The sequence below is a fragment of the Phocoena sinus genome, chromosome 15 (genome assembly GCF_008692025.1).
Source record: "Phocoena sinus isolate mPhoSin1 chromosome 15, mPhoSin1.pri, whole genome shotgun sequence".
In the NCBI taxonomy this organism is placed as follows: Eukaryota; Metazoa; Chordata; class Mammalia; order Artiodactyla; family Phocoenidae; genus Phocoena; species Phocoena sinus.
The window spans coordinates 44514095-44528480 of NC_045777.1; the positions used below are offsets into that span (position 1 = coordinate 44514095).

At 44.6% G+C, this 14386-nt stretch overlaps 1 protein-coding gene across 2 annotated transcripts in view; it reads left to right on the forward strand.

The window, feature by feature from the left end:
- The first annotated feature begins 1878 nt into the window (after nt 1-1878).
- The window catches only part of NAPB (NSF attachment protein beta), a 40313-nt gene continuing 27805 nt past the window's right edge, over nt 1879-14386 (forward strand). Inside the window, exon 1 of one of the 2 annotated variants that reach the window (XM_032606258.1) lies at nt 1879-2608. In XM_032606258.1, the coding sequence (XP_032462149.1) occupies nt 2121-2608 (488 nt within the window). In that variant the 5' untranslated portion in view covers nt 1879-2120. The remainder of the gene's footprint in view (nt 2609-14386) is intronic. The other variant, XM_032606257.1, reaches the window with a different exon arrangement.

Here is a 14386-nt window from a genome sequence, read left to right on the forward strand (position 1 = left end):
GCACAGGCCGGTGCTGTCCACTAGAACTCTGTACAGTGATATAACGGCAGCCACTAGCTACATGTGGCTGCTCAGCGGTTGAAATGTGGTGTGACTGAGGGGTGAAATTTACATTTCATTTCATATTATCTGATCTAAATTTAAGTGGCCACCATCCTGGCTGGCACAGGTGTGGGCCATGGCTCCTTCGGATCTACTCCAGGGCCTCGCCCCCTCCCTGGTCCACTACAGCTCCTCCTCCCTCCTGCTTTGAGGATCCCTCCTCCATCCCTCCGGTCAGTGTTCATTCTGAGAGATCTGTCCCTCTGCCCTGCTACCTCCCCTCACTCAGCCACCGGGAGAAGAAAACACACACTTGACACAACAATGAAGGTTTGAAGTTTTTTCCCACAGGGGTGTGGTCTGGGGGGAAGGCTGGGAGTGCCCGTGAGAGAGGAGACTGAGCGAAATACCCAGAAACATCAAAACTGTCCCGATGTCCCCCTGCCACCCATCACTGCAAGTTCTGGTTTAGAGAAGGCAGTCCATCCTGCCTCCTTCTCCGCTGACTACAGATTTGAGAGTCTAGAATTGCATGCTTCAAAACAGTGGTGTTCTTCCTTAAACGCACACTTCCTAGACTCCAGCCCCACGCGATGCCAATACAAAGAGCGAGGAGCTCAGGGATCAGTATCTCTTGAACATCCTTTGGGAACTGCTTTAATCAACACACTCACGCTGCACTTGGAGTTGTCGAGTTGGACCCTCCACCAAATCCCTACAGACTGCTCTGCTCCCCGACTGCTCGTGTCCACTTTTTGCAGCTTTTCTCTTTACTCCTGCATTTACTTCCTCTAGTTTCCTGCTTCCTTCTTCACCAATACTGCTCCAGGTTAGCTTTTTGAAATTAGAATAATGCATGTAGTAAAAGTTAATAAACTCTGCCTGAGGCTCTGAGGCTTCCTTCCGTCTCTAGAGTGGCTGCACTGTAGGGACTCTGTGACATACGCTTTAGTGACCTTTCTTTTTAGGAGTTTCGCCCTTCTTACCTTGCTCTCTCAGTTCAGGCTTCATTGGCTTAGATGTATTTTGTGTGCCAGTGCCCACAGTGTATTTATTAATAGTTTGAAACTGTCACAAGTTCTCATTTGGCAGCGATTTTCATATTTGCTTCACCACCTCTGCTTTAGCATTACCAAATGTAAATGGCCTAGACTTTGCGTTAAAAAGTAACTCCCCCTGTCCTTCCAGGACAGGCCTGGAAATCGTTGGCACAGGGTAGCGTCTATCTACGGATACTTCTCCTAGGAGATTATAAGTTCCTGGCAGGCAGAACTGTGTCCCAGGAGACCCACTCCACACTATGGCCAGCATTATGTAAAGAATAAGAGAGCTCAATGGCTCACATCCATTGAAAAGAATTCAGTCAGTAAAAACAGAGGATTATGCACATATCCCGTATATGCAAGTCTTCTTTAACCAAGGAGGAGGACCGACAGAAAGTTACAATATGCAGAGACTGAAAAACAACTCTGAATTTTTTTAAAAATAAATTTATTTTTGGCTGCGTTGGGTCTTTGCTGCGTGCGGGCTTTCTCTAGTTGCGGCTAGTGGGGGCTACTCTTCCTTGTGGTGCACAGGCTTCTCATTGCGGTGGCTTCTCTTGTTGCGGAGCATGGGCTCTAGGCACGGGGGCTCCAGTAGTTGTGGCTCGCGGGCTCGAGAGCACAGGCTCAGTAGTTGTGGTCCACAGGTTTAGATGCTCCACAGCATGTGGGATCTTCCCAGACCAGGGCTTGAACCCGTGTCCCCTGCATTGGCTGAGCAGATTCTTAACCACTGCGCAACCAGGGAAGCCCCAACTTTGAATTTATATTGGGGCAACCGTTTCCCTCTTAAATGCCTTGCTCTGAAGATAAACGTGGTTCCTCCTCCTGCTGGAGCTGGAGGGTGGATGGGCGGGGCATCGCAAGGTTATTGCAGCTGCGTCCCTGGCCGCCTTACATCACGCTCGCGGAATTCGCGTGCAGTGAAGCTTTCCAGCCTGCCACCCGCCGTGTCCTCATCCACCCCGTTGTCCCCGCGTCCCCGTCCATCCCTCGGCCACGGTCGTGCTGGGCAGAGACTCCTGATCCAACGTGATGCTTGAGTTTGAGGCGGTCTTCTCTGGAAGACACGGGCTCCTTTCCGTTCCCCACATCCTTAAAAGATTAACGTTCTCCTTCGCAGAGGGCCCTACAGAGGGTCAGGACCCCCGCCTCGAGGCCCCCGACGCCCGCGGACTCTGCGGCCTTCTGGGTATGGTAGTGGACGCCTCGCTCGCTCCCGCCGCAGAGTGCGGCCTGGACTACAACTCCCGACAGGTTGCACGCTGCGCCTCCGCGCCCCGCAGCTGCGAGAGGACGGCCCGGGCGCGGCCTGGACTGCAACTCCCGACAGGCTGCGCGGCCCGCTGCTGTGAGAGGCGCGGGAGGCGCGGGAGGCGCGTCCGACTCGTAGAGAAGGTTGTGGCGGCGGTCTCGGCTGGCGACATGGACAACGCGGGGAAGGAGCGAGAGGCGGTGCAACTGATGGCGGAGGCCGAGAAGCGAGTCAAGGCCTCCCACTCCTTCCTCCGAGGGCTCTTTGGGTGAGCGCCGGACCGCGCGTGCCCTGATCGGGGGTCTCCGTCCCTGGTTGGCGGCCCCCCCACTTTCATTGGGGGCCCCCAGAACGCCCCAGGGGCCCTCAACCTTCACACGCCCTCCAGAGATTTCCCTAGGGCCCCTCGGCGCCCCCTGGAATCCCCAGAACGCCCCTGCCCCCCCCCCCCACGCTCCAGGGACCTCCTAGGACCCCGGAGTCCCCCACCTGCCCTCCAGGGATCCCCTGGAACCCACGTAGCCCTCCCCACGCACCCCCTGGAACCCCACGGCGCTCCAGGGGCCCCCATGCGCCCTCCAGGGATCCCCTATGACCCCCGGAGGCCCCCCCCCAACGCGGATGCGGTGTCCCACCGGCCGCGCGGGTGTGCGTGACCCTCGCCGCGGCGGCCACACCGGTTTGTTATTTCGCCACGAGTGAACCCACGCAGCTCGGGAGACCCGTGTGGGCGTGAGGCGCCGGGTCCCGGACCCCCAGCCCCAGCGCCTGGCCCGCGGTCTTTTGGGGGCGTCGGGCTGGCGGTGGGGGCCGCGGCAGCCGCATTCCACCACCCGGTGCTCGTGCGCCTTGCGCCAAGTACAGGTTTAATAAATATCCGTGGGAGGAATGAGTACGTTTTCTCAAACTGGTGTCTTTTCTTCACTGGAGATTGATGTGATACCCAGGGCCTCCTGTTGGATTAGGGATAACGCAACTCCTGGAAGTCTGCGTCATTTGGGAATCCCGTTCATTTCCTATAATTCTTCTGTGCTCTCCTAGGGAAGGTCTTAAATTCGGATTTCCCAAGAAGCAGAGCCTGCATTGACAGTCCTTGGAAGAATTCTGGTCGGTTGAATATGTGAATGATTCAGCTGTTTAGGATGAGAGAGGCAGAAAGTTCGTGGTGGTTTACTCTTTTTCCTTTTGGAAGTGAAAGGTCCTCGGCCAACACCCAGAGCATGTTTTTATTCTGAGAAGGACCGGGGGTCCGTATTTAACTGTTGCATTATTAGACGCAGTTTTATTTCTGTACAAAATCGGTTTGGAATCTGCTAGTCTTGCCACCTTCGTTCTTTTGGTAATACTTTACCGTTGTTGATAATCTCCAGGAAATGCTCATATGCAGGTTTCATGCAGCGCACGTAGTGCAGGGTGCAAAGATGCAGAAAGGTAAGGGTTCCTGTCCTCAAAAATCTCTCGGGGCATTTATCCCAGCTGGTTTCTAAATTTCTCATGTGATGTGTGGTCTGCATTGTAGCAGTGAATTATAAATTTGTTCCCCTTTGAAAGTTATGGCAAGACATAAGGAGCACTGCCTAATACTTGATGCTAACACCAAACAATAGCTCCTTTCTCTGGTTGTTCACAAAACAATTACAGTTTATTTATATAAAATTTAATGTCATAGCACCTCACACTGGGAGGTGATCGTAAAGGCACAGCATTTCAAGTCCAGATGTGCTTCCCTGGAAGAGAATCTGTAATTGGCAGAGGAAAAAAGCCGGAGAGCACTTGATGCTTCTCAGGGGCGTGCTCCTTTCTGTGAAGAGGTGTTGCGTTATTGTTTTCGTGAAAGTATGCCAGATCTTGAATCAGTAATCCTTAAGGGATTTTAAAAAGGCCTTTTGTCTTTTTTCTCCTTGGCTTTTGATCACCTGTTTCATTGGCAGGCTGTGTAGGAAGACTTCATCCTCACCGTTCACACTCAGTTTGCTTGAAAGTCATTGCATCCTAGGTCTGACCTGGATCCAGCAGGTCAGTTTATTATCCTCGCTTTGGGACCTCGGGCAAGTTCCTTAGCCCCTCTGTGCCTCAGTTTCCTCGGCTATGAAATGAGGGTAAGAGAAGTATATCTCATAGTGAGTGAGGGTTTTGTGAGTATATGTTTGTAAAACATTTAGTCATTGAAGATGGGGATTATGAAATATTAATTAGTATCTTCATCAGAATTTTCAGGCCCAGTTATTTATCAAGGAAGCAGCCAGACAGATCAAGTGACTTTGCCAGGATTTCGGAGCCGGAGACCTTTTGGACTGTATCATTGGTCTTTTAATGAAATAAAGTATTTGAAAGAGCTTTGCACCATGTAAGGGTTATTTATACTATGGAAGACTGTGTTTTTAGTAATACTTGGCTCCAGAAAAACTTGGGGAAGAGGGTACTCAGAGTTCTGTGAGGTTTAATAGCATTACATAATTCTTTGAAGCCAAAAACCAGGCCTAGTTTCTCTCTCAGTGACAGTGAGAAGACAGATTCTGTATCAGTTTCAGTTGTTCAGAATCTGATGTTACATCTAGCATCACTTGCCCCTGTCATCACCCTTATAAGCTGGGATATATGTTACTCCACCCTACCCCCACCCCCTTAGCCTGAGAATTTTCCCATCTACTTGTTTTCCTTTATTTAAACCACAGTGTAATCTGTCTTCATGTCAGGCTCCTTAATTAACAAAACATACCTGCATGAGTATCACCAGTACCACCGAGCCCATCTGTTTAAGAGCTGACAGTGTTTTAAAGGGGCACGTGATGCTGTTTGGGGCTGTGGCAGCCATCACAAGGTGCTCAGTGTACTTTACTGCAGATGTTCCACACCACGGACTCATTAACCCAGCTGCAGGTTAAAACCTGTTAGAAGTTGGTCCCCTTCACTCAGTGTTGATCCACCACCCACGCTAGTTTTGTGGCAATACTGTATTCTCACTACTGTTCTGTAGCTCTTCCTTTTTTGTTGCTTTCAGTAAAATTAGATGAAAATATGCATTGTGTATTCCCGAGAAAAAGTCAGTCATGCGTTCTTCTGTGTGTAAGGCACAAGTCTAGGCTTGTCTGCAAGATGTCAGTGTTCCTTCCCCGCGTCCCCCTGCAGGAAAGGAGCTGCTGAGGGATGCAGCCATCACAAGAAGCCCCTGTCGTGGTGGTCTGTCTTTCTATTTGGCTGCCAGTTAAACAGTGATGTGTTTTTGTAGTTGTGGAATGAAATTAAAACTTATTCTTTTGCTGACCGAGCTTAGTATAGCAAAATTACCACCGAAAGAGTTGTGTTTTGGTTTCATTTGTTTCCAGAGATGAGCTATTGAACTTTGTAGTTAATTTCAAATTTTAATTTAGCATCTTAACTACTGGTATGATGGTTAGCCGACCTGGCTCTGACAGCAAGATAGCTTTGCATTTCTCTTGTTATAGGAGACCACGCTGGGTACACTGCCCAGCGCACATGGAGAAAGTGGCTTAAGACAGACTGTGGGAAGATGTTCTGGATGGTTAATGCTTCCTTCTCGTGCTCTTGAATGTTCCCCAGTCTCAAAGCTTATAAGGAGCTGTAAATCTGGCAGTGTTGAAGTATATTTAATGAAAGGCCCTGTAGGGTTATCTTGAAATAACTATAAGTTTATAATTTCTTAGCTAGTTGTAAAAATTGGGAATATTTCTTAAGCATTATAGGCCATTATCAGTATTCTTCACTTAGCTTTATTTTGTCAAAGATTGTGTTTAAATTTTGCCAAAATATGGTGGGGGCATGTGAAAGCATTTATAAAGTATTTAGGTCTGCCTCAGTTACAGTAGATATTCAAATGCAGATTAAACTTTTAAAAAAAAGCATTAAGCTCAGATTTACTCAGAGACAGGTAGTATAGTATAAGAAATATATATGTATATTTACTCTTTATTTCCTATGTAATAAGAAATAAGAGGACTTTTTGGTGGCACAGTGGTGAAGAATCCGCCTGCCAATGCAGGGGACACGGGTTCGAGCCCTGGTCCGGGAAGATCCCACATGCTGCGGAGCAACTAAGCCCATGTGCCACAACTACTGAGCCTGTGCTGTGCTCTAGGGCCCTCAAGCCACAACTACTGAGCCCGCACGCCACAGCTACTGAAGCCCACGCACCTAGAGCCCATGCTCTGCAACAAGAGAAACCACCACAATGAGAAGCCCACACATGCAACGAAGAGTAGCCCCCGCTCGCCGCAATTAGAGAAAGCCTGTGCGCAGCAACAAAGACCCAACACAGCCCCAAAAAAAGAAAAAAATAGAATAACCTATATATTGAATAATTATATATTATATAAGGTATATTATGTATGAACCATGATAATATATACTATTATATGTAAGAAGACCAAATATAGATTCTAGTTTACTAGCTTGGTGACCCTGGCCAAGTAAATAATATTCGCAGCTTCTGTTTTTTCGGCTTTTGAATGAATGGGCAGAGGGAAAGAATTTACTTGTCAGAGTTGTAAGGATTGAATGAGGTGTCAGAATGCTTATTAAGCTGCACAGAGCTATATTACTGCTACTTATAATCATTCGGTTTCCTAATTTGAGTGTCAATGTCAAGTTACAGTTTGTATATCAAGTGATAAACTCTCACAAGATTGGCCTTTTTCTGTCTGCATTTTTGCAGTGTTCACCATATATTTTCTCATTCTTGTGAGCCCTGCGAGGTGCAGAGTCCTTTACAAGAAGTAGGGAGGACTGTGGTGGCCTGTGGCTCTAGGATGTAAGGTCCTGGGCCGTCTGCCTTAGTTGGTGGCTTTGGCCCAGCACCTCCCGCAGCACGTGGCTTTGGCAGGCACGCGTGGACTACGGTGAATGCGGTTACAGATGTTGATTTGTTTTCTTGTACACTTTTGTCTAGTTTCAAGAGCAAAGGTAACAAAGAGCAGGGGAGTTCATGTCACTTTCTTCTGTTTTCTTAAATATGTGTTTGTAGTAAATCCATATATGGTAGGAAAATACAAGGAGTACAGAAGGGTTTCAGTTGAAAAGTAAAATTTTCCCTGAGTCCTCACTCTCCCAAATCTTACTCAGCATAAGTAACCATTTAACTTTCTTTTTGATTCTTTTGATGGTTATTGCCATAAGTCTAAGTAGTTTTAGAATACTTCTACTACCAGATTGATTAATTTTAGATAATATTTGTTGACCCTGCCACATAGCTTATGTGGCAGTGCATTTTCTCTTTCACCTCTTAATTTTAGTTAATTCTCAATCTCCAAATATTATCTTTTATATGTAAGTAACATTTAAATTTATAATTCTACTTAAAAATTTTTTCAGCTATTTCCCTATTTCTGTGAGTTATAGAGTGGCCGTGAGTATCATGTCCAAACTGGGATATTTTTGAGTTGCCAAGAAAACGGGTATAACCTAGGAGTGTCCCCGCAGCCAGGACGGAGGATCATCCTAGTTAAAGGCGACTCTATAATCTATTTTTATGCTTTCACTTTACATTCATTTGATTAGATGATAAAGTGGGTAAAACTTCCGTACCTTAAGCAGTTAGTGATGCTTGTGAGTGCACAGTAAGGAGACTCTGAAAATAGAATCTCAGAGTGTTAATCACGTCTGTATTTGAATAGAGCTTATCGTAAATAATGGTAATTTAATTAAAATCTAACAAAGTAATAGATCAGTTCTTTCTTGGGTTACAATATGTTTTCCACCGTAAGGAAGTATCTTCCAATTCGTTTTTTTTTTTCTTTTTCGCATAGGACCGAAAGGGCAATGTTTATTGTGAGGCGCCATACAAGGAGTCCAGGACAGCCGATGCTCAGAAAGCCTGAACTCCTCCATACAGTTCAGCACAGCCTTTTTATTTATTTTTATTTTTGCTGTGTTGGGTCTCCGTTTCTGTGCGAGGGCTTTCTCTAGTTGTGGCAAGTGGGGGCCACTCTTCATCGCGGTGCGCGGGCCTCTCGCTATCGCGGCCTCTCTTGTTGCGAGGCACAGGCTCCAGATGCGCAGGCTCGGTAGTTGTGGCTCACGGGCCTAGTTGCTCCGCGGCGTGTGGGATCCTCCCAGACCAGGGCTCGAACCCGTGTCCCCTGCATTAGCAGGCAGATTCTCAACTGCTGTGCCACCAGGGAAGCCCCCCAATTCGGTTTTAATGGGTGTTTTCATTAGGGATTGAATGAGGGCCTTTTCAATAGCTGTCAGGTAAGCGTGGCTTTTTTTCTTAGTTATTAGTATATTAACTAATGGATAGCCTCGTATTGAACTCTGCTTGCATCCCTTGAATAACCCCTCTGGATTGCAATGTATTATTTTTACTATGGGATTCTGTTTTTAAATATTTTACTTCAAATTCCTTTATTTACAATTCTTTTGTGTATAGTCTTTCTCAGATTGAAGTATTGATGTCACGGCACTCATGTCAGAGGTACTGTCATAAAAAGAATTTGTAAGTTTTTCTTTTTTCCCATGCCCTGGTCTTTGGATTTTTAAATAGAATCCTCTTACAGTGAAATCATCTTGGGCTTTTTGGTGGGTATTTCTTTGATAACTTTCTCTTTTTTCCCTCTGGAATTTATAATGTTTAAACTTTCTATCTCTGCTGAGGTCAGTTTTGGTAAATTGTATTTTACAAGGAAATTATTCATTTCATCCAAGTTTTAAAATTTATTTGCAGAGTTGTGCAAAGGAGTCTTTTATGACTTTTAAAACGTTATTGCAGCAGTTATTTCCCTCTTTTTACTTCTTACTTATGTGTTAGGGCTTGTCCCCGTTTTGTCTTGATTCTTTTTCTTTAAACAACTGATATTTTGACTTATGCGTTTTACTAGTTTCCTGTTTTCTACCTTATTAATTTCTCTTTTGCCTTTATTACTTTCTTTTGTTTTTTTCCCTTGGCTTTTTTGGAGGGTGAGGGGTGGTATTTAATTCATTATTTCTGTTTTATTTATATGGATCCAAATATTCATGGATGACTTTTCCTTTAAAACTGTATTACTGTTTTAATTGCATCCCATAGATACTGATATATAGTATTTTTATTTTAATTTGTTTCACCTTTGACCCAGGAGTTCTTTGAGGGTTTTGTACCAGGTAGAAGGGCCTTTTTTGTATCTTATTAATTTCTAGCTTTATTTCATTATGATCAGAGAACGTACTGAGGTTTTCTTTGCCATCTAATGTGTGATTGGTGTTCATGAGTGGTCCATGTGCCCTTAAGAAGCAGTGGGTTTTCTCTTTTCAGAATGTATGACTTGCTAGAGATCCCCGAGATCTGGTTACTGATTATGTTGTCTAGGTCTTTCATGTCTATATTTTTTGTCCACTTCACCTGTTTTGGACTAAAAGGTTATATTAATATCTCCTTTTATGAGTGTATTTCTGTCTTCTTGGATCTATTGTAATTTTTTTAATTCTTTTTTTATTGTAAAATACACATAACATTTACCATCTTAACCATTTTTAAGTGTAGAGTTCAGTAGTATTAAAGTACATTCATATTGCCGTGCAGCCATCACCACCATCCCATAACTCTTGTCGTCTTGTAAAACTGAAGCTCTATACCCATTAATGACTACCCATTCTCTGCTCCCCCAGCCCCTGGAAACCACCGTATACTTTCTTCATGATTTCAGCTATGCTGACTACTTCATATAAGTGGAATCATACAGTATTTGTGTTTTTGTGATTGGCTTATTTCACCTAGCGTAATGTCCTCAAGATTCATCCATATTGTAGCATATTTCAGAATTTCTTTCCTTTATAAGGCTGAATAATCTATCGTATGTATATACCACATTTTGCTAATCCATTCATTCACTAATGGACACTAGGGTTGCCTCCACATTTTAGCTATTGTGAATAATGCTGCTATGAACATGATTGTACAAATCTCTCTTCAAGACCCTGCTTTTCATTCTCTTGGGTTTATACCCCAAAATGAAATTGCTGGATTATATGGTAATTCTACTTTTAATTTTTTGAGGAACTGCTATACTGTTTTTCCACAGTAGCTGTACCGTTTTACATTCCCACCAACAATGCACACACAGGTTCTAATTTCTGAACATGCTTGCCAGCATTTGTTGTTTTCTGGTTTGTTTTTTTTTTTAAATGGCCATTCTAACAGGTGTGAGATGATATCTCATTGTGGCTTTGATTTGCATTTCCCTAATGATTAGTGATGTTGAGCATCTTTTCATATGCCTATTGGCCATTCATATATCTTCTTTGGAGAAATGTCTATTCAAGTCCTTTGCACATTTTTGAATTGGTTTGTTTTTTTTGTTATTGTTGAGTTTTAGGAGTTCTCTTTATATTCTGGATATTAATCCCTTATCAGGTATGTGATTTGCAGGTATTTTCTCCCATTCTGTATGGTGCCTTTTCACTCTGTGAATAGTGTCTGTGATGCATAAATTTTTTTTAATTTTCATGAAATGCAATTTGTCTATTTTTCTTTTCTAACCTGTGCCTTTAGTGTCATATCCAAGATATCATTGACAAATCCAGTGTCATGAAGCTTTTGCTGTTTTCTTCTAAGATTTTTTTGTTGTTTTAAGTATCACATTTAGGTCCTTGATCCATTTTGAGTTAATTTTTGTATAAGGTGATAGGTAAGGGTCCAGCTTTATTCTTTTGCAAGTCAGTATCGGTTTTCCCAGCACCGTTTGTTGTAAAGACTGTCTTTTCCCTGTTGAATATTTTGGCACCCTTGTCAAAAATCATTTGCCCATATATGCAAAGATTTATTCATGCGTTCTCTATTCTAGTCCATTGGTCTATATGTCTTTTTGTATGCCTGTATCACATAGTTTTGATTACTGTAGCTTTGTAGTAAGTTTTGAAATCAGGAAGTATGGGCCCTCCAGTTTTGTTCTTCCTTCTCAAGATTATTTTGGCATTTAGGATTCCTGTAATTTCTGCTGTAGGAAGGTGGCTGCCAGGTTTTGGTACATAGATATTCACAATTAATATAATTTCATTTGAATTGTATCTTTAGCATTATGAAGTGAATTTCTTTATTTCATTTGATACTTTTGAGCCCAAATTTTACCTTGTCTGATGCCAGCAGTCCCTGCTTTCTTGTTACTTGCATTTGCCTGTTTTACAGCTGTGTTAGGTAAGAGGATTATACCTGATGCCTGTTGCCATGTGGCCTGTGCTGCCTCGCCCCAGGGAGAGGGCACCTCCCCTCTCCGTTGAGTCCAGGCGCAGTGCCAGGCAAGGTGGCCGGGACTGACTTTGAGGTAGGAAGTGAGAGCAGAAGCTGCAGGGGTCATTTGTGCTTCCGTCATGAGAGGAGTACACCCGATGGGGCCGCATTCCAGAACAGAGAGAAGACCCACGGAGAAAGAGCCAGCAAAGTCACAACCAGCACAAGGTAGAGTGAGAGAGAGAGAGAAGCTTTGGGAAGACACGGGGATATTTCTTGTTGCAACAAATCTAACAAACGCAGGTTGACATATTTGGCAAACTCCCGACCAGCTCTTTATCTTGATGCTTTCAGAATAGCTTTATTTTAGTTGCGTCTGTCATATTGAGCACAGAGTTGGGCTTTGTTTGTATAGATTTGTGAGCAAATCTAAAAATCCTCAGCACATTTATATTATTGGTATGACTGGCATATGGTTGATTTTTAATTCTGCCATTTTGTTATATTTGTTATGTACAGCTGACCCTTGAACAACATGGGTTGGAACTGCGTGGGTCCACTTACACGCGGGTGTTTTTCAGTAGTAGGTACTGCGGTGCTGCCCGATCTGTGGAACGCGAGGGTGCGGGCGGGGGGACTGCGTGTTTGGAGGGCTGGCTGCACCAGGGTCAGCGTATTGACCCCCCGCACTGATCAAGGGTCAACCGTATTGTGTTTTATTTGCAGTTTTTCTTCATGTGATCTCTTTTCTTTGCTTTTTATTTAGGAAATTTCGTAATTTTATTTTACTGGCTACCTTTATGCCATGAATCTTTTTTAATACCCTTCGCTTGGTTTTCTTACTTAGGCATCTAGTATTTTGTCTGCCCTGGAGAAAATCCATTACCTACCTATGTGCCACTCAGAGACGGTGTTCTGCTTACCCCTTTATCCAGGGTGTGTGTGTGTATCGGAGAGGTTCAGTTATTCTTCCTCCGCTTACAGTGGGGTTATGTCCTCATAAACCCCTCGTAAGTTGAAAATGTATTTAATACCCCTAACCTACCGAACGTGATAGCTTAGCCTGGCCTTCCTTAAACATGCTCAGAACACTTCCATTAGCCTACAGTTGGGCAAAACAATCTAGCACAAAGCCTATTTTATAATAGTGTTGAATGTCTCTTGCTATTCATTGAATAGGTACTGCAAGTGAAAAGCAGAGTGGGCCTCTGGGTCCAGAATGGTTGTGAGTGTGTCGGTGATCACATGGCTGACTGCGAGCGCAGCTGGTGTCCCTGCCAGACCCATCACAAGAGAGGGTCTGCTGCATATCCCTAACTTGGGGAAGGATCAGAATTGGAAGCCTGGTTTCTCCTGAACGCTCCGCCTTCTATCAGTACGTTAGTGCGGCTTCTTTGATGACTAGGGTCGTGGGTGTGGGTTGGGGCTTGCTGCCACTCCAGTTCTGCCTCCTCCCGTTTCCTAAGACCCTGAGTTTATTTCCACCTCCGCTTTCTTTCCCTTCACTGCCAAGCCTCCTCTCCCCCTCCCTGCCACAGAAGCACGTCTTCTGGAGTCTGCCGCCTCTAGCCAGGCCACCCTTCCAGCCCCCCAGGTGCTCCAGGTCTCATACCTGCCTCCTTGACCCCACTCTGCGGCCCCTCCTTGCTGGGGTCTTGTCTGTGAGCTGCTGTTGCTGGGACCCTGCCGCACCCCGTCTTGTGTTCAGGCGTCCCCTCCTGATTTCTAGCAGGGGCTGTGTCCCTGGCTCTGCTAGTTCAGGGTCTTTATTTAAATGAAGTCTCGTTGAATTCTGTCTGCTAGTTTTGCCGTGAGTGTATTACGGGTGGTTGTATCTGCTCCTTGTTGATCTGTGTGGTTCTCGAGGATGTGAGGACGCACTTGTATTTAGGCAGCCATCGTTGTCCTATGGGAATCGCAAGTCTGAAAGATTAAGTTCAGTTTAAAACTTGAATTTTTATAAAGATTGAAATTAAATATAAAAACTTCTCTTGGCAAGTCATGTTGTGTGTGTCATTTCTGAGTTTATCCAGTAATTCCTATTTTTGGCTTCTTTGTAATATTTAAGAATCTTGGTTTGTTTTACTAAAAGGTCCAATCTATACATATCTCTCCTCTTCAAGAGAGGTGACTTCCCATGTCAAGTCAAGGCATTGGGACTATTACAAATAAAGTCCAAGTAGCTTTCTTTGCTGTACCTGTTCTTGTAACTTTATTTCAGCAAGTTATGCTTAAATGCAGATACTTTTGTCAGACAGTCTTTAAATGTCTCAGATTGTTTCCCGTGTCTGAGAATCTGTGATTATTTTTTCTTACATAAATGGAAATAAAGTGAGATGTTCTCAGAAGTTGGAATCCCAGGCTCCAGGGCAAAGCACTGAGGCCACCTGTCAAGTATGAGGCCCCTGCTTGTCTCCTGCCAGCTGCTCTGGGGGCGGTGCTCTGGGGCTTGGAGCTGTGTCTGCTCTTGGGGGGCGGGGAGGGAGGGGAGCAGATAGATGCCTACGTTTGTTGGTAGGCAGTCCGACTCCAAAGCCTGCGTGCTTGCACTACTCCTCCTGTTACTGGTTTGTGAAAAAGCAGAGGACTTCAGTCAAGCAGTTACAGGCATTTGGTATAAGAATTCAAATGAGCACCAAGAGTATCTCCCTGGGGCCTCTGCATTCCACCTGCTGCAGGCGCTCTGCTTCGTCATCAGGTGGAGGAAGCTGGACTGTTTACAGACATATTAAACCCAGAACTAAAATAACCCTGAAAGGGTTAAGTTTATCTAGGAAAACTCCCAAGTTTTAGAATCTGTGGAGATTACAGATATAAAGTATCAGATGAAAGTAAATTGCTTGTTGGAGGGTAAAAAGTAGAATAAATAGTTGTATATGGCTGTGATGT